The sequence below is a fragment of the Nyctereutes procyonoides genome, unplaced genomic scaffold (assembly GCF_905146905.1).
Source record: "Nyctereutes procyonoides isolate TBG_1078 unplaced genomic scaffold, NYPRO_anot_genome, whole genome shotgun sequence".
Taxonomy (NCBI): Eukaryota; Metazoa; Chordata; class Mammalia; order Carnivora; family Canidae; genus Nyctereutes; species Nyctereutes procyonoides.
The window spans coordinates 8,422,700-8,442,465 of record NW_026575121.1 but is presented as its reverse complement, the minus strand read 5'-3'; the positions used below and the strand labels follow the sequence as shown (position 1 = coordinate 8,442,465).

Genomic DNA, 19,766 nt, shown 5'->3' with positions numbered 1-19,766 from the left:
CCGTGTCAGATTTTCAATTTTAATTGAAAATTAAAATTGCTTATAGCTAATTAAATTCTGACTAGTTTCATATATGGCTTTAAGGAGAGTCATCAGAGTTTATTTGGATCTTGTACTATTGATCCTAATCATGAGAAAGACAGCTTTTATTTAGAATGTGTAATTTGGACGACTTTGAGAGGAAATCGAGCTAAAGCTAAAGGCATCGGTGCACAGCCATGAATGTCTTTGCATAGTCAGATCTTTGCATTCGTTGACAGTCTGTAACCTGCATGGGGGAGAAACAAAATGGGAGTTTTGTCGAAACACGACACCTTTGCCCTTTCCCTTTGCTAGCACTGCCGCTGTACTCTGTCTTGCATCTTCTTTGGCCAACCTTTGCTTTGTACTGCATTAAGCATGTAGAAATTAAGGGGGTTTTGCTCTTAACTTTGGTAGTTCAAAAATGGGGCACAGAGGAAGTTGCTGCTTGGCTGGATCTGCTCAATTTGGGAGAGTACAAAGAAATCTTCATCCGTCATGACATCAGAGGGGCTGAACTTTTGCATCTGGAAAGGCGAGATCTGAAGGTATTTCCTTTGTGCTTCTTTTCTGCTTTTGAATATTTCCCCTGCAAAACAGAATCCTTTCCCCTGCACCTCTTTCGTTCTGTGCTTCTAGCTTGGCTTATGTCATGCAAATGTGCAGTAATCTAATATGCATTGTCCTGTGGTTGGAGTTCCTTGTATGCTTTTTAAATAAGAATGTCAGCAATATTGTCCTATCAGGTATCATTCTCTGGTTGTTGTAGCTAAAGCTTAGCATGAAGTTAATGATTTTTTTTTTCTCTGCATCCATTCATATGGCTGTTCCTGTGCTAATATTTCCAAATAGCTCATGTTTCCATCAGTTCATTTTATTGGATCAGCATCCAAGGTGGTAATTATTGCTGAAAATAACCCTTAAAACTCTTAATAAAAGGTTAACAACTAAAAAATGATTCAAAATACCAAAAACAAAGTCTTCCTAATATCTGGAACTAGGTAAGACACAGCAGTGGCTACTTAAAGTCCTATGATTTTGTTGTGTTTCTGACCGTCCTTTCAGTGCACACATGAACAACTAGACCAATAAATTCAAATATCCTTTCTGTGACTTACTGTTATGATTGTATTATTCTCAAAAATAAATTTATTAGCTTCTTCAGTAAATGAAGTAAAAATTATGCTTCACTTTTCCGAGAATGCAGCTTAAAGTCTGTTTGTCATTTATTTCAGAGAAAAGAAAATCATTACTTCATGGTCTCCAGCAATTCCCTTTTATTTTTTGGGGTGGAGACTCAAAGTGGCCAAAGTAGACTGTTGTATCTTAAGGTTAGGAGGAGAATTTTGTCATGTTAGATTTTCTTACCAAACACCGCCATTTTAAAATTCCAAGATTGAAAAAAATAAAAACAAAAAATAAAATTCCAAGATTGAATAATAAACAAGTGATAAAGCTTTTAACATATGTTTCAGTGATCCCTTTCCTGTAGAACAAGTTCTGAATTGCATAGAATTATGATACAGGGAATTCCTAATAAATTCATGAACTGTCGTGCCTTTATCTGCAAACATGTTAGCAGAGACCTTTGAACGATTAATGGGTAGCATATAGGATTTTATAAAGCAGCTTTAATGCATTAAAAGTGAATGCCACATATACTTAAACATTTTTAACCATAATAATAATAAAATAATAGATTAATTACCACAGTCGAGAGTCCCAAATACGGAAAATAGCAAAATATATGAAGCTAGAGTCCATAGAGTAAAGGTTGACTGCAAAACGTGGAATGAGTGCATAAAAAAATAAACATAGGGGGATCCCTGGGTGGCGCAGCGGTTTAGCGCCTGCCTTTGGCCCAGAGCGCGATCCTGGAGATCCGGGATCGAATCCCACGTCAGGCTCCCGGTGCATGGAGCCTGCTTCTCCCTCTGCCTGTGTCTCTGCCTCTCTCTCTCTATCTGTGTGATTGTCATAAATAAATAAAAATAAATAAATAAAAAATATTAAAAAAAAAATAAACATAGGGGATCATTATATCCAACATATTTATGTAGTTTCTTATATTCTTGGCAGGCAGCAATATTTATCGAATAGCTACTGATTGATATATTATGCCAGCCTCTCCAGGAGTTTACATTTCATTTGCCATGAATAAGCATATATTTAAAGAAAAGACTGTATATATAATTATATATGTATATGTTATATATATGTACATGTGTCCATAACATTACAAATACATCTATACACACACAGTAAAGCAGATATTTGCAGAATGGAAAAACAGAACTCATACACATACAAAGTCAAATTTAGAATGATAGGACCTGGCTGGAAGAAGGAATATGAGAAAAAAGGAAATGATTAAGAATTATTTTTATGAACTCTCTTTAGCTTTTCATGGGACTTTTTGTTCTGTTGTGTTTTTATTTTTAATGCAAATTACATTCTTTCCCGCATAACACTTCTTTCAGAAATTTGTACTGTTATAGTCCTTTTTACCTCTTTTGGTTCTAAAACAGGGTAGGGGGGAATAAAAAAAGGAAAATAATTTTTTGGAAAGAGCCTACTATAGTACAAAGCCATGATGGTAGAAATTGAGCTCCCCATGCTCTCTGGTCGTAGCTGTAAGAGGGAGCAGACTCTTCAAAGTAAAGCCGTTGAATGTCGGTAATGGATTACCCACTTATCCACTCCCATTGCTTCAGATATGGTCCATGAATATGTAAGTGGTTCATGGGTTTGTAGCTCCAGCCCTGACGTCATTTATGAGCTTTAAGATTATATTGCCGACTTGACCTGATACTTGCCTATCACACAGGGGGCTCAGTCTTAACACGTCAAAAACCAAACATCTACTCTGCTGTGCTGCTCTATGACTCTACATCTTAGTGAATCACCCCTTTCTCCCTCCAGGTGCTCAAGCAGGAGAAACCCACTGCCATTCTCAGCACCTTCCTCTTCTTTATCATTTCCCCCTTACTCATGAAGGCCATCACCCAGTCAGGTTTCTAAACTCGGCCCATTTATCTTCCTGCTTCCCCCACTCCAACTCCATGCCACCTCACCACTGGCCTGTGTGAGGCCAGAGTTCTTAGCAACTCTGAGTGATAGCTTAACATCAGATGGGTCACCTTTCAATGACTTCCCACTTCTCTTGGAATAAAGCCTCACATCTTTGTGAGGCCTACACGATTCTGCCCATTTATTTAACCTGCTGGTGAATCACTGGCCTTGCTGGTCTATGCCCCATCCAGCCTGGCCATATTCCATTCACTTAAAAATACTAAACTCTTTGTCACCTTTCGGGTGCACCCTGCTACGGTATGCTTCTGCTACCCGTCACATGGCTAACTCCCACTCAGATCTTGGCTCAGGTGTTACTTTCTTATCAGCAAGACAACAAGAGAAAGCAATGTGTCATTGTAAAGATGAGAAAAGAAAAATATTTCTGGGGTGCTTTAGCAGATAAATAAACTGATCCAGGGGATCCCTGGGTGGCGCAGCGGTTTGGCGCCTGCCTTTGGCCCAGGGCGCCATCCTGAAGACCCAGGATCGAATCCCACGTCGGACTCCTGGTGCATGGAGCCTGCTTCTCCCTCTGCCTGTGTCTCTGCCTTTCTCTCTCTCTCTCTCTCTCTCTCTCTCTCTCTCTCTCTCTCTCTATCATAAATAAAAAAATAAAAATAAAAAAAAATAAACTGATCCATTATTCTCCCTCCAGGAAGACAGTAGGCAAAAGTGAGGGGCACTAAAGACCATGGTAAAGACGCAATGGTTTTATTCGTATGGTTGGTTTTTATTATTTTCCATTTGGAAAGTTTGCATACGTGTGGCTAGAAAGATCACTAGAGAGATCACTGAATATATACAAAGCATATTTCTGCAAAATTAGGACTATTCATCCAGAGAAAGAAAAGGCCCATAATAAAGAATATGATAAAATAAATTAAGAAAGATATAACAGATGTCATGGCACAACTTTATCATAGCCTAACTCCTAGAAGACATGAAAGTATTGAACTCAAAGAAAATTTAGCTATAAGTTAGTGTAACTCTGTGGGAAACATTCATCTCATTATACCCAAATGGTAATTCTGGGCAGAGCCTGCCTCTCTCAAAGAAGTTTTTATTCTGGAGGATACAATGTGCCTATGGCCTGAGATAAAATATTTAATATTATTATTTTTTAAAGATTTTATTTATTTATTCATGAGAAACAGAGAGAGAGGCAGAGGGAGAAGCAGGATCCTCACAGGGAGCCTGATGTGGGACTCGACCCCCGGACTGAGGATCACGCCCTGAGCCAAAGGCAGACACTCAACCACTGAGCCACCCAGGCGTCCCAAAATATTTAATATTAAATTATTTCTTAATCAGATAATTATGTTATCACAAAGCAGAAAGAGTATTTAAATATCCCACCCAAAGAATCTCAACACAACTGTAAATACATTTATATTTCAGAGTTAGGTAGCAGACACTATCTACCTTTAGGATTTGGCCTTGCTTTTAAGTTTGCTATTTTAGCACACACTCAGAAAACATATAGTTTCTTAAGACTGGTTGTGAATGACCTGGCGTCTTATGAGAAAGTCTTTTTCAGGGTTGGTTACATACTGTAAAAATGTGACCCAGAAATTATCTCAAGCTTGAAATGAGCACTTGCTGTAAAAAGAGTATTTTCCAGAAAGATTCAAAATTATCCATAGATAAAAAAATTGTCAGTAGCATTGCTGCTATGCAATTCAAAGAGCCCAGAAAGTAAATGGAAGAGAGAGCACGTGTGTGTGCGTGTTTACAGTAGTCTGATCTATTTCGTTTAAAGCTTAAAAATAAATAGTGCTCTTACCCTACAAAATAGAATGGATATTTGGAATCTTTATCATCTCAGACACAAAATTTTGTGGTCCCTCATAATCCTGTTTTCTAGGCTGCTTTGGAAGCCACTTTTTTGCTAATTTTCAAATATTTCTAAGTCTTCTGTTTTTTATACAGAATGGGTTTGACTTCACATTCATTGTGCCCAGTATACTTAGAGAAACCAGAGGGTTTGGAGGCCATTAGTCTTTTTTTTTTTTTTTTTTTTAGCTTTTCAGGTAGTGAATATCACGGCTGTCTTGTATGCATCTCCTTCATTCGTGCAACAAGTATTTATTTGTCAAGTGCCTGCTGTGCACTGCACACTCTGGAATCATCCTCCATTTCTGAAAGCTAAATATTGAATTCTTGACTCTTTAAAGAAAGACAGTTTTGTAAGAAACAAGGAAAGTTCTGAGGGAAGGGAGCCACAAGTGTTGTGAGGAGAAGCATCAACCCACAGATAGCTAAGTTTAAGCAATTTTTTATACTTCCACATTACAAAGTAGAATATTTAAACAATCCATTCAAATCAAAGGCTCTAAAGGTGACTGTAAATACATTTACATTCTAAATTTAGGCTGGTGGCCCCTGATATCTTTCTTTAGGATTAGGCTTTACTTTCCAGTCCCCTGTTCTAGGAAGGAAGTGTATGGCTGCTTAAGACCGCTTGTGGCTGCCCAGATGTCACATGTAACTTTAATCAGAGATACCAAAAGGACCTGTGTTTTAAAAAAGAGGAAGAAAAAGGAGAAACTAATTTTGACTCTTGAATTACTGCCATTGTGTATAATTTCTGAGAACGTTACATTTAAGAGTTTGTGTAGGATGTGATATTTTTTCTACTGGTTGGTAATTTTTCAATATCAGGTTTGTCTTGCTTTATAAAGTTTATAAACTGATTTCATAGCTTTTACTTCCTAAATCATTGAGTATAAACTAAAGTAAATGAATTAAATGCTAATTATACTATACGCTAGTAAAATATTTAATCCCCAGTTTTCTCTTGTCAATAAACTTGTTTTCCTTCTCTTTTTTTCTATTTATTTATTTATTTATTTATTTATTTATTTATTTATTTATTTATTTATTTATTTTTAGGACCTGGGGATAACGAAAGTGGGTCATATGAAGCGAATTCTCCAGGGAATTAAAGAGTTTGGAAGGAGCACTCCCCAGTCTGAGGTGTAATCATATTGGTGCTATTCCTTGGAAGGGAAGTAATTGCTACGTAATACAAAGCTCTTAGAAGCAATTGTCTGTTTCTGTACTTTTCTGCCTAGAAAAGCAAGCACCATGGAAGCACCTCTATGGCTTGATATGTTGCTGTGGGTAAAAATTTTGATTTGAGGTATTAGAAAATATTTTTGTGCCAAAAAATACATTCCACAAAGCCATTTTCTTATTGTGCAAACTTGACACGTTCAAATATGCTCATATTAGTAAGAAGGTAGGAGGAATTTGAGACAATTGCATTGTCAAAAAGGTGGAAATGTTTACTTTCCTCAAACCTGGTCAGATGGAATGTTCTTACTATGTGACTGCATAACAATATGTGGCTAAAACTTCTTAGGTTTCGTTATTGGAGGCATTGGCTTCTTCCTTAAAATCATTGGTTAGGAGACTAAGATATAAATTAAGTTGTGTTTTGAATGTTAGATTGGGTATGACCTCAGATTCCTAGCATTCAGTGGTGGTAGAATATGGTTGAAACCCTTCAAATGTTATGAATGAATGCAAATCTTAATGCACGACATTGCTGCCTGAATTGTTTTTCTTTTTCTTGCATGTCACATGTAATATCGTAAAACTTAGCTTTAATGTCAGTTTTAATGTAATTTAATTTATTACTACCGAAGAACCTTTTGTTGGTTCAAGGCACTTTTCTGTTCTTTGATGTGGGATTTTGGATAAATATTCTGTATCTAAGATTTTGTGAACATATGTGTCTGTGCCATAATCAACAAATGATACACATTTTATGCAAGCCAATTTGATGTCACTCTATTATCAACAGTAGATATGCACATTAAGAAAATCTCTGGATATTTTCATAAAATTACATGTTCTGTTGCTGAACAAAACTTATTATAGCTTCCCAAACCAAAATTCCCACATTTTGTTATTTTTTGTTTTAATTTAGTATTTATTTAATACTCTTTGCCTTTATAAATGTAGTGGGCTGTTGACATCCAGGAGTTTCCCCAAGATCTCAAGTGGGATTTGTATACTGATGGGTCACGCAGACTTGCCCACTGACTAGAGTGACTACTGACACAACAAGAGATCTCTTCTCAACAAGAGATTTAAATTTTAAATTTTTTCTTAAGGGCTTTATATTATTAATTATTATTATCTCACTTAATTCTTATATCAGGTAGATATTATTTTCCTTTTTCTAACCCACTAGACTTCAGTGTAGCTTATTAGGAGTCAACATTGCAAATTATCAAATCTTTGAAAGCCAAAAGCATAAGTGTCAAAAAGTCACAAAAATATCCTTAAACTATCTTTCTTTAGACATTATATACCAAAAATTAATTATAATATTTAAAAATCTTCTATATAAGAGAAGTAAACAGGGTATTGACCCAGTGGTGACAATTTTCATGAAGTAGCCTTCTAAGTAGGTGCTCAATAAATTTACCTACACACATATATACATCTACACATGTATGTTTCTATACACATATACATTTATATGTAAATTCAACTTACATATGCATAATCTTGAAATATACTCTCATTGATATTTTCTAGACAATTATTTGCCAAATGCCTAATGAGAGAAATTAATGGGAAAGCATTTAAAATGAACACTGTCAGACATACAATTTAATGATAGCCAAGAATTTTAAATATCTGACACTTTATTCTTATTTATAAATCGGGTATTTAACTACTAGTGAAATCACAAAATTTGGATATCTTAAAAATAAATGAGCCTGATGGGCTCCTGACCAAATGTGTCTGACTATATATTTTACCTAAGTTGTGAATAAATATTAATTTTCCAAAGGGAATTATATCAAGTAGTGTGAAAGAATCAAAAGCTGCTCAATATTGTCATGTTACCCACTCTTATGAAATCCAAGGGCTTCTCTTCCAGTTCCTTTATAGTGCTCATCTCCCCATCCCCTTGCAAGGTGTCCTGCTTTTCCAGGCATTTCCCTGTGAAATTAAAAGAGAGATGCCAGAGTCTCTGAACTCAGCTGTGAGATCACAGATCCCTGTCCAGCTCCACCAAAAAAAGAAAGGTAGAGGCAAAGAGGCAAGGAACCCTAGAGAAGAATGAATTGATATAAACATCTTTATTGATTTTCTCTCACCCAAAATACCCATTTGCCAATAGAAGAGATTTAAGCTATATTACATGTTCAAATTCTAGAGTAAGATATAAATGATTAAATTTTTTTGTTTGATGGTGATCTTCTTACTCTTAGGTGATAACTCTTATCTATGCCATAAAACCTCAATTATGGGCTCTTTAGTCTTTTATCAGCTGAGGTGAGAAGCTTAAACCTGCTCCCAATTGCCAGCTGTAATCGCCACCTATCCTCCCTGCCAGGCTCTCCCATGCCTGGATAATATGGGAGGGGTGAAGGGAAATCACAGCCCAGCCGGCACCCATTCCCTGCCAGTTTCATTTTCCTGAAGAGCTTGCTTTTATATGTACATTTTTTATTTTATTTTTAAGCAATCTCCATACCCAGAGTGGGGCTTGAACTTACAACCCCAAGACCAAGAGTCCCATGCTCTACTGACTGAGCCAGCCAGGCCCCCCAGAACTTGCTTCTCAAGAAGGGAGGCGACAGACCTAAGTAAAATTTTTAAGTACTCCATTTTCCCCTTCAGTGTTAATTCCACCTCTCTTTCTGAGTTCCCTTCCCACCTCCCGGCTTCCTATCTCCCACATGCCCATTACTGTCACCATTGCTCAATTCCTCACTGCCATGTACCCTCTCTACATCAACTCTCCCACTACAGAATGACTCCTTTCACCTCTCCCCACTTAAGTGTCCATTGTGGGTCATCTAAGCAAAGTGTCAGGAGGAAAACAATTTAAAGAAACTAATTTTACAGTTTGTGTTTTATAAGAGGAAACTTGCTCATCTAAATGAATTGATGAGTTCGATGATTTGGAGACCATGATATAGATCGCTCTGGCTAAGAAGAGATGACCTGTGAACGTCTAGACCCGTGCTGTCCAATGTTGTAGGCACTAGCCACATGTGGCTGTTTAGATTTCCATTGAATTAATTATAAAGTTAGTTTCCCAAGGGCACTAGCCACATTTCAAGTGTTCAGTAACTATAGTAGAAACTACAGGTGTTGAACATTTCCATCATGGCAAAAATTCTACCGGACAGCATTGGTCTAGATCGTCATGAATCAAATGTGGTCCATGGACCAACAGCATCCATGCCACCTGAGAGTTTATAGAAATGCAGACTCTCAGGTCCCGTCCAGACCTACCAAATCTCAATCTTCCCCTTAAACAAGATTTGTCAGTGGTTCACACTGGCCTAGCCACATTTTTATCCCTCCCAGACATTGAGGATTTGAGTTCTCAAAAAAAAAAAAACAAAAAAAAACCCTCAGAGTAGCTTACCCAACCCACTACTTCCTTGAACCAGAAATGAGCTTTAACCCGATCCATCACTCTCACAATTTCTTCTCAATGCTTATCCCTAATTCTAGTTCTGGATATGCCCTGCCTACCCAGGAGTTATATTTTGGTAGCGAAGATAAAGCAAGATTGGCTGACGAATGCAGCTGGCCTCTCCCAGCTCCCACGTCATGTCCAAGTCACTAACAATCCACCTTTGCTGAGTTTCTCGCTCATGTGGCATTCTCATTTGTTCACAACTTAAGTCACAGGGAACATTTCAGAAGAATATGTACTGAGATAAGTAAAGGCTGGGCCAGTCTCCTACAACTTGTACTTTTCACTTTCTCTTATCACTAGATTATCTTGTTGACATAGTTCATGCTTGAGGATACAAACAGTGCAAGCACACGAAATGAATCACTAGGCATGGAAAAAAAAAAAAAAAGAACCAAAATGACTCCAAGTAAACCGAATGTGTCGTTAAAGCCCTCAAAGAAGGCATGTTTTGCTGGACTTTGTTTTTCTTGTTATGCTAACTTATCTTGATTTTTCAGATAGTTAATAATTTCTTAAAGTAGTTCCTGAGATATATCATATTTTTGATCCTTAAAATACAAATTATTTAATTCTATATTAAGATTAAGCCAATAATCCTTCACTTAATAATTTTTACATATTGCTTTCATTAACTAAAACATTACTGCCTAGAGATTCTTTAGCTAATTTTAAGAAATAAAGAGGGCACCGCTTTAGTCCTAATAGAAGTTATTTTTAACAGGATTTGAGAAAGAAAATATTCATGCAGAGCTATGGCTTAGAAAATTACAGTGGAAACCTCTATAAACATCATTTTTAAAGTAAATTATCTATTCTCTCAGACTAGGATGACAACACAATGGACTTTCGTGTCATATAGATGCAAATTCTTCGAGGGTATAGTTTTTCACTAAGCTCCATAAATGATACATCTCTCAGCTTTGATGTTTAAGATCTCTCCTGCCCTCTCCCCTCAGAATGAACTCATCCTGCATTTTTCAGATGCAAGTTGGGTAGAACACTGGGTTCAGAGTTTGATAATAATACAAGTGGCAGTTTTAAAACACCCAGGTTTTAAAAATCAGTTGGAAAGAGTGAACAGTGAAGGTTCTTCAAATACTATCTATTGGTCAATGGAATAACCTCCCCAGGCAGTTCCCATGGTGCTTGGCAGCCTTGCCTCTTCCTCTCTGGCCTCCCCTCACAGAGTGCCGTGGGGGCCTGGGATTTGTTCATCTCTGCTATGGCATCTTTCCGGTGACTTTTGTATAGCAATCTCTGTGTCAGATGGTAAGACGATGCCTTTGCAGTAGCAGGCCTTCCTGAAGAAACAACCAAAATTTTAAAAAGGCAATGATTATTGGTTTTTATAATACCCAAAGCATTCTTTACCTTTATTATTGCTTCTTTTTATTATTGTCTCCAAATTTCGTTTAGAGACATTTCTGTTAGCAGAAAAAACTATAAAAGTTTATCCTTACAGAGAACAGAGAGATAAAAGACAGCTGGACTGTACCTATTTGTATACTTTTTCCGTTACTTTCGGGAATATAAGTTTAATGGTAACTGAAACTGCACTAAACTCAGTAACAGTGTTGAAGATAAAAACCCATATTACTACTGTAGATGAACAGATCGATCCCCTCATGTAACTCAGATAGTCTATTTACACATATTTATATATCTTCTCTCTTCATTTTTGATGCACATCCATGTTTAAGTTGGAAAAACAGAAACCAAGCCACTACTTAAAAGCTATAAAAGCTCCACATAAAATATTTCGTTTTAGCTACAAGTTACTCATTGCATAGGAATTTATAAATAGTCTGGGTATTTCATAGGAGCTGCATTTCAAGAGTAAATTAACCGTATCTAAAAGAACATAGGGATACTTTTTAAATGCATTAAGATAAGTTCCATATTCAGTTGATGATGCTATTGAAGTAGGATAATGCAATTAGATAAACAAGCTAAAGAGAAAAAAGAATATATTTTGTGGTCCTTACTGTTTGCACTATTGTTTACCACAGCTTAGCCATATCTATTTGTATATTCTAAGTATTAAGCTGATATGTAGCTAATGATTTCTTACAGTTCTGGTAACTGGTAATTAGTGCTGTGAAAGATTTTGGTATTGTAACCTTCCCAGTTTTGTGAGTTATATATTGTATATTGAAGATGACTAATAAATTGGAGTAATATATTTATCTAGAGCTGGGAAAATATGATAATTATTTTCAAATCTTCAAGTAAGTTGTATGGAATTTGTTTCTTCCTCTCCAGTGAGATAAAAGTCTCACTTTTATGTTAAAATGTCTATTTATACAACAAGTTTCTCCTTTTACTGGTTTTATTAATTTTCATATTAAAATTTTTCTTATCTTTTGATACCAAAATAATTATCATGCTGGTAATTCAAACTGCCAAGATGTATTTTAGTTTGCAGGAATTTTGGCAGACAAAATATTTAATAACAAACCAGCTTTGTATATTTTGTGGCTTTGGGGGCAAGAATTTTACCTTTGAATCTCTATGTGAGGCAGTGCTGATATCAACAAAGTCAATGATAAGACAGTATTATTTGTGATCATCAGTAGAAGGTTTTCTCAAGTTGTATAAATCAGTGCATTTATTTATTATGTTGTGAAATTTAATCTTTATACAAAACGCATATTCTAGCTTTGTTACTGCTGTTGCTTAGAGCGTAATAGGTCTGTTAATGATTTACTTATGTACTTGAAGTACTCATTTCTGTCAAACAGATGCCCGTTTTTTTTCTCGTTAAAAAAATGGTATTTTTTTTTTACCATTATTGGTAAACAGTACTAGAAATTTGTTAAAAAATAACTTGCCTATTTAAAATAAATATGGAAAAAGGCATAAAGCCAAAATGAAATCATCAATATTAAGAATTTAATGTAACCAAGGGATTCACTGTGCTGTCTTTTCTCAATATGTATTTTATCTTCAAGTTAGGACTTCTTTTCTGTGATAAACTTTCTGCTTTTCTTATAAAAGAGATCTCAGCGCTTGTATGTCAGTATAGCACTCAGCTGAACATTGACATTCTTGAACCCAAAAAATATCACATACTTCCGGGGGGCCAGCTTTAGATTCAAGGGTGTGTATTTTTAACACAAGTTTGCATTTGACTGGCCTGCTTTACAAATAGTAACCTTGATGGATAGTGCTCTATTTGTTTCTGTCAATTAAGTCAGTGGGATTTTAATTGAGTTTTGAGTTACCTTTGTTTAAAAAAGTATTCTTTGTTCAACTCTTTAAAAAACTAGAAATTTAAAACATAATGGCATAACCTACCACAGAGAACAAAATTAGGTGTTTTTGAGGAAGAAAAAAAAAAATGTTCTGACTTAATGTGAGCCAATGTTGTATGCCGAAGAAACCGATTTAACAAGTCCAACATTCAACCGTTTTATTGTTTTGCAGTGTGAGCTGTAGGTGAATTGTGAACTGTTTAAGAAGTATAGTAGGAGATGAGAATTAATTTACTAAAATTTTAAAGAGAGTTTTGTATTAATTTCACTGTTGCACAAGCGATTATGGAAGGCAGGAAAAATATATGAGAAATATATTGAAATATATGGAAACAGTAGAAAGAAAAAGGAGCTCGAGCTGGTAATTAGGCGAAGATTTGGAGATGAATAGTTAGAACATAGATAACACAAAACATGTGTGAGATGTTCAATACCACAAAAACCCAAGAAAGTCACACTGGTGACGTCTGAGACTGGATCTGTTTGGTATCAGAATAGCCAGTGAATTCAGGGAGCTCATTCTACTGTTGCAATTTCGAAGTCAGGTAAGCAGGTAGTTGGGATGACCTCGTTTGTGTTTTTTACATGAGCAGATGTCTGTGTTTTGTCAACTTAGTGATTGACTGAGGGAGAACGAGACACGAGGACTTAGCCAGTTCCTACAGAAGAATCCTCATAGGGTCACCTGCGTGGCTCAGTGGTTGAGCGTCTGCCTTTGGCTCAGGTCATGATCCCAGGGTCCTGGGATCAAGTTCTGCATTGAGTTCCCCGCCGGGAGCCTGCTCCTCCCTCTGCCTCTGTCTCTGCCTCTCTCTGTGTGTTTCTCATGAATAAATAACACGTTAAAAAAAAAAAATCCTTGTAAAGGTGGATCAGCCTGTACCATGCAGACTAAAGAGATTTTCATGAACTTGGCTAAGCTTTGAGATTTGTTAGCAGTGATAGATTTTCCTTTCATTTGCAACAATGAAAGATTGTCAAAATTTACAATATTGTATATAGCTGAATTACATGATTCTGGAGTTGGAAATGTGGTTTAGATTTATTTGGTTCTATAACTGACTCTGGCACTGGCTCACTGTGTGTTTTCTACAGACTGTGGATGTTTTGGTGTTTCTGTTTTCCCATTTGGAAGTGGCACACAGTATTACCAATTATAAGTACTTGGTAATTTTTCTTTTACAGCAGAAATTATGTAAGTGTGAATCATACTGAGATTGACCAATTCTTTCCCATTGCCATTTGATATACAGAGAAAGACTTCCAAAACTATAGCATGAAAATTAAAAGTCCAAATCAAGAGCCCTGATGTTCAGTTTGACATGAGAGTGAAGCTGCAGGACTACTATCTGTACCCGAGTAGGTTATGGATATTTTCACCTGTGTATTACAGGTCCATATTTTCATTTACTCTCACTTCAGAATCTTTAGAAATTTAATAATTTTATTTTTTTCTACACTCCCCCTAAACAGTCACATCCTAGTAGTATATAGATAGATACTTTTTAAAAAAATTAATATCTTCATGTCTTTTCTTAAATTAACTCCCCAGGGGCACCTGGGTGGCTCAGTCAGTTAAGTGTCTGCCTTTGGCTCAGGTCAAGATCTTAGGGTCCTGGGATCGAGTACCGTGTGCATCAGGCTCTCTGTTACATGGGGAGTCAGCTTCTCTCTCTCTCTCTCTCTCTGTGTTCTCTCGTTCTCTCTCAAATAAATAAATAAAATCTAAAAAAAAGGATTAACTCCCCAAAGAGGAAACTGTCTCTTTAAATCAGTGGTTAGAAAAATACAAGTTTTGTTGGGGACTTTTCCTATCTTGTTTTATCCTGTGGTGTCACTTACTCGGAAGCTGGAGCACTAGCTACATTCTCTGGCTGTGGGATGGTGCTCCGTCATGCGAAGTACCTTAGAAACTTCCTATAAAGAAACGAAATTAGAGATTGTTACCAGTGTTACCATAATGGAAATCTGAGTTCAGTTGTTGTTAAAATCATTAAATGAAAGTGAGGGTAAATTAATATTGACTTCTATCTTCACCAGACATTTGAATTCAGTCACTAACTGATACTTAAAATTTTGTTCCTAAATCTGGTATTTATTGTAGCATAATATGATGACTTGAAGCTCCCGTTACTTCCCCTCCTCCTGAAAATGTTGAAATTACAAGAGGGTGAAAGCTACAGGAAAGAGGGAAAAGGTAGAATCAGAATTCTGCGTGAGATTTTAATCTGTGTAGTGACACAACCCAGTTGTCAAGAAGACGGGTCTTTAGATGGTGATTCCAGAATGATTTGGTACAGTGACAGGAAGGAATTATTTTTCTGGGTATTTGCCTCTCACAATACCTGGTATACAGATGACCCTAGGATAATTAACGGTAATTGTAAATTTTTTTAGAACCTACCCTGTTTGCACATCTCCGTTGTGCAGCAACTTTTTAATATTTGTAATGATGAGGATGGAAGAGTTGCAAACTGGAGCAGTTCTTTTGTTTCCTCTCCTCCTTCTACTTAAAAGCTTTTGAGAGATGACACCGTTTTCATAGCAACATGACGTGATTTTGTGCTTCTGCCAAGAAATTCACAAACTAAAATATGGAACAAAACCATTGCTTCACCCCAACCTTGGTTTTGGATTGTATAAGAAAAAGCCTTTCAAACATCAAAGCTTTCTCGGTGTTTATTTGGTGGCGTATTTCAGTTTTTATCCACCTCAAAAGTTGAATTGGCATTTTCTGTTCTATTTCTGGTTGCAGTAAAGCAATAGTTCCATCGCATTAGTCAGCCTTCTATCAGTACAAACCTTCGTGATTCTTCTCTCCTGTGCTCTTACCATTGTTTTCCAGCAACCAGTTTTCCTACATCCATTCTCTCCTACCTCTATATGACCCTCTTGTGTATGGTCAACGGAGTGATCTTTCTAAAATGCACATTTGCTTTGTCATTCCTTTGCGAAAAGTTCTTACGTAGGTTCTCCTTTTTGTAGAGCAACCTAACTTCTTGGTGTGACAGGTAAGGGGCTCTGTGGCTTTGCCTCGGCCTACCTTTTGTAGCATCCTCAGCCACTGATTCCTCTAGAGACCTTTTGTAATTCAGGAATTTGGAGCTACTTGCAGTTCACTGCCTTGGCATAACCACTTGCTAGAGATCCATGCTTTTCAAGACTCAGTTCAGATTTTAACTTTCTGTGAAGCTCTACCTGGCTTTCCCAGCCAGAGTTAAGTATTTCATCCATGCTCCAAAGCATCTTTAAACTTTCTCTGTTAAAATAACATCACGTTTCAATATAGCTCCCCCCACCCCTGGAATTTCTCTGTCTTTGTAGTCTGTGGAGCTAGCACGTAATAGGGGTTGAATAATTGTTTTTGAAGGAGCGAAGGTTATATAGAACCCAAACTTCTCTCTATTCTTATACTTTGACAAATGAAAGCTTAGACTTCCTGAGTCACGTGAGGGGTGCCTTTACTCATGAGCAGGTGAGCACGCACGCATGCTGGGCAAGCCAACAGAAGATAAACATGAAGGGAGAGGGATTATTTTGAAAAAGGGTAATCATTTGTTAGCTTTAAATCAGAAAGATTTACCAAATCTGAATTCTTGTTTCTAAAAACGAGGCTTACAGAATTTTCCCGTAACTGTCCATTTCTTGCTTGTAATTCCTAAATATGCCCTAAAGATGACCTTTCTCCTTTGCAGACACAGTGTACAATCTGTATGAACACATATATTGCTCATCTAAGCAAAATTATAAGATTTAAGGAAGAATCAAAACCAGTAGTGAAGGGGAAATTTTCTCAAAAGGAATAGTCTGCTAGAGATATAGGCTGAATTTGTGTGATTTCAGGTCATTTATAGCTGTCTGTTGCTATTATCACCCCTTCTAGAACACAGAGACTAACATCTGTTACCTAATGGCTTGTTTATCTTTTATGATCCTATAAAACCTTTCTACCATGTTCCCAAATCATGATAAAGGTCAACACAAAAAAGTTCCTTATAGTTAACAATTTCTAAAATTAAATAGTAATTAAAAATTAAAAATGCGTGTCTTTAAATTAAATGCTTTCTTCCTTTACTCGAGAGACATTTTTTGTACCTGCTGTATACTTGGCCCTCGATTAGATGCTGGGAATACAATAAAATAGTTTGTCTTCACAATTATTTTCTACAGCCTAAGAATATGGGAGGACAGGTTTTTCACTGAATATTTCTCAGGCGATTTCAGAGTAGTCTTGTTCCACCCCCCCAAAAAAATAACCAAATTCTATGTCATAAAGAATTAATCCCATTTTTATGTCCAGTTTTTGTACAGCCACAAACAACGTTTGGCCATCACTTGTCAAGTAAGTCTTCCATCAGTCCTATAGAGCCCCAGTTCTGCAACTGTAGATGCCATGTGTGATCCAAGAGACTAATAGATTTGTCAAACAAGGGTTAAATTTCAAGTCCTTTTGAGGAAGGTGTATATCCCTATTCATGGCACATACACCAAAATATATGAGGTATGCATTGTAAACCCACAGCAAAGGGGAAAAATTATGAAGTCGTGCTTTCTGGTATACTTCAAAGACTCCAAGTTTGAAGTAATAGGTTGATATTTCCACCTCAGTTATTTTTAATGGGGAATAGTAATATTTAACAGGTAGCATTATATCTGAGCATATAGCAAATATACTGCTAGTATTTGTATGCCACAATGCACTGGTGTAGAGGAAAGAAAACAAAACATTTGAGTTATAAACAAATTCTCTGAATATTTATTGATGGTTAGGCAATAGGGTTCCTTTATAGGAAGGGAAAAAAGTCTTTACTGTAAGTAAGTATGGAAAAAACCTTACTTGTATGTTTATTTACATTTTGGTAGGCATATTTCGGAGTCCTTCTTTCCCATCAGTATAAAGTCATCAACCATTTCTTCGTTCTCTAGCAGCAGGAAATTCTTAGTTTGATGCAACTTCACTCTCTGTTCCGTAAAAGGGCCACAAAAGGAGGCTCAGAAGACTCGGCCCTTATTATTTTACCTTTCAGTGAAGATAATCAATAATTATTTGTCTCCTGTTTACCATCGTGTTGAGAACCTAACAACATAGTCCCTGTCGTCCCTTACATTGCAAAAGATAGTTTTAATCTAGCCTTTGCCATATTATTTATAGTTGAGGATTTACTACATTTTGGTAGTCTGTTTTGAAATTTTTGCTTGTATCTGAAAGATGCAGATCATGTCTATTTATTACACAATGGGCTCTGTTTGCTGCAGAAAAGAGTGGAACTTTTAACTGCTTAGCACACTTGCCAGTGAAATACACCCGACAGAGCAGAGGTTGTAACTTTGGCTCTAGTTCGAACCTTTTAATAATGGTAAGAAAATGTGTTTTGTTTGTTTACATGCTGTTTACAATGGCATAATTTTTTAAATATATACGATTGAGATATTTATTGCATACTATTTTAAAGATGTTTTATGTGTTTTCACCTTTGGAATATATTGTTACAGTTACTTATACAGATAATTTGGGTGGCTTTGTTAATGTAGCTAGTAATTTTTATGACTACTAAGTGACCAGTTTTCCGTGCCTTTTATTGTGGGATGCATGATTATGTATTTATTGTACGGAAGTCACTGATGTGTGTATTTTTGTACTTTGCCGAGAGTAACGGTTGATCTCGATGTACACGATGATGAGAGATGCCTTTCCTAAAGGCCACTGCCTTGAGATCGTCCTTCTCAAATAAAAAGAATGCATTTGGAAAAATGTGTGCAGCCTACTTTCTTTGTGGTGGGAAATCTTTTTTTGTTTTTTTTTTAATTGAACTTTCTATTTTGAGATCAGCGTAGATTCACGTACAGTTGTACGAAATAATACAGAAGGAGATCATGGGCACCTTTTACCCCTTTCCTCCCCATGGTGACATCCAGCAAACATGAAGTACAATATCACAGCCAAGATGTTGACCTTGACACGGCGCAGATGCTGGACAGTTCTCTCCCCTAAAGCCACACAAGGATCCATCACATTGCCCTTTACAGCCACGCCTACTTCCTCCCAGCCTTCATCCTCTCCTTAACCCCAGCAACCCCTCATTTACCTCCACTTCTATAATTTTGTCATTTCATTTCATAGTAGTGGAATCATGCAGTATAGGACTGTTTTTTCACTCAGCCTAATTCCCTGGAGAGTCATCCAAAGAGTTGCATGTAACAGTAGTTCATTTCTCTCGTTGTTGAGTAATATCCATGCGGTGTGGGAATCCTTAATGGCAAAACACAATTTAATGTACCCTTAGGGTTGTTATACTATATGTTGGCAAATCAAATTCCAATAAAAAATATACATATAAAAGAATAAAAATAAATAAAAAAAATAAATACATACTCCTCATAAAAACTTAATTAATTAATTAATTAATTAATTTAAAAAAATTGCTCTTAGGGCAAATGAGTCCTTGAAGGTAACCCATAAGCACTTGTTAACCAAATGCATGACGGGTGTTGTCTCCAGTGGTAATGATCTCTGAATAGCCCTTTGAGATTTCGGGCTAGTGAAGAAGAAGGTTTATGATAACAAAGTGATGTGCATGGATAAAAAATAAAAATACACCACCAAGGATGTGGGGAGCACGGAGGAAGGGAACGTGCCTCGGGGCACCTTCTTGAAAAGGTGGCATTGAGTTGGGTTTTAACTATAGCAAGAGACAAAAGATGAAACTTGAGCAGGAAGGGAGGGGGGTGATGCTGCTGGATTTGTGCCCTGGACAGATGAGCGACCTCTGTGGGTGGGACCGGCTTGCCGAGGGCTGAGGATGGAGAGGAGTGAGAGGTTGGAGCAAAGGGCTGGGCAAGATGTGGTGAGGGATTCTTTAGGGCAGCTTTAGTGGAGCTGGAGAGGAGGGAACAGATCTGGACACCTGGGTGGCTCAGGCGTTGAGCGTCTGCCTTCAGCTCAGGTCATGATCCCA

General features: G+C 36.8%; 1 protein-coding gene across 5 annotated transcripts in view; it reads left to right on the top strand.

Moving 5' to 3' along the window:
• The window catches only part of DGKH (diacylglycerol kinase eta), a 182,689-nt gene extending 164,125 nt beyond the window's left edge, over positions 1-18,564 (top strand). For 3 of the 5 annotated variants that reach the window (XM_055335822.1, XM_055335821.1, XM_055335820.1), the window contains exons 30-31: positions 439-569; positions 5,989-18,564. In XM_055335822.1, coding sequence (XP_055191797.1) covers positions 439-569; positions 5,989-6,078 — 221 coding nt within the window. In that variant the 3' untranslated portion in view covers positions 6,079-18,564. The remainder of the gene's footprint in view (positions 1-438; positions 570-5,988) is intronic. The other 2 variants (XM_055335824.1, XM_055335823.1) reach the window with 1 other exon arrangement.
• Positions 18,565-19,766: the final 1,202 nt, after the last annotated feature.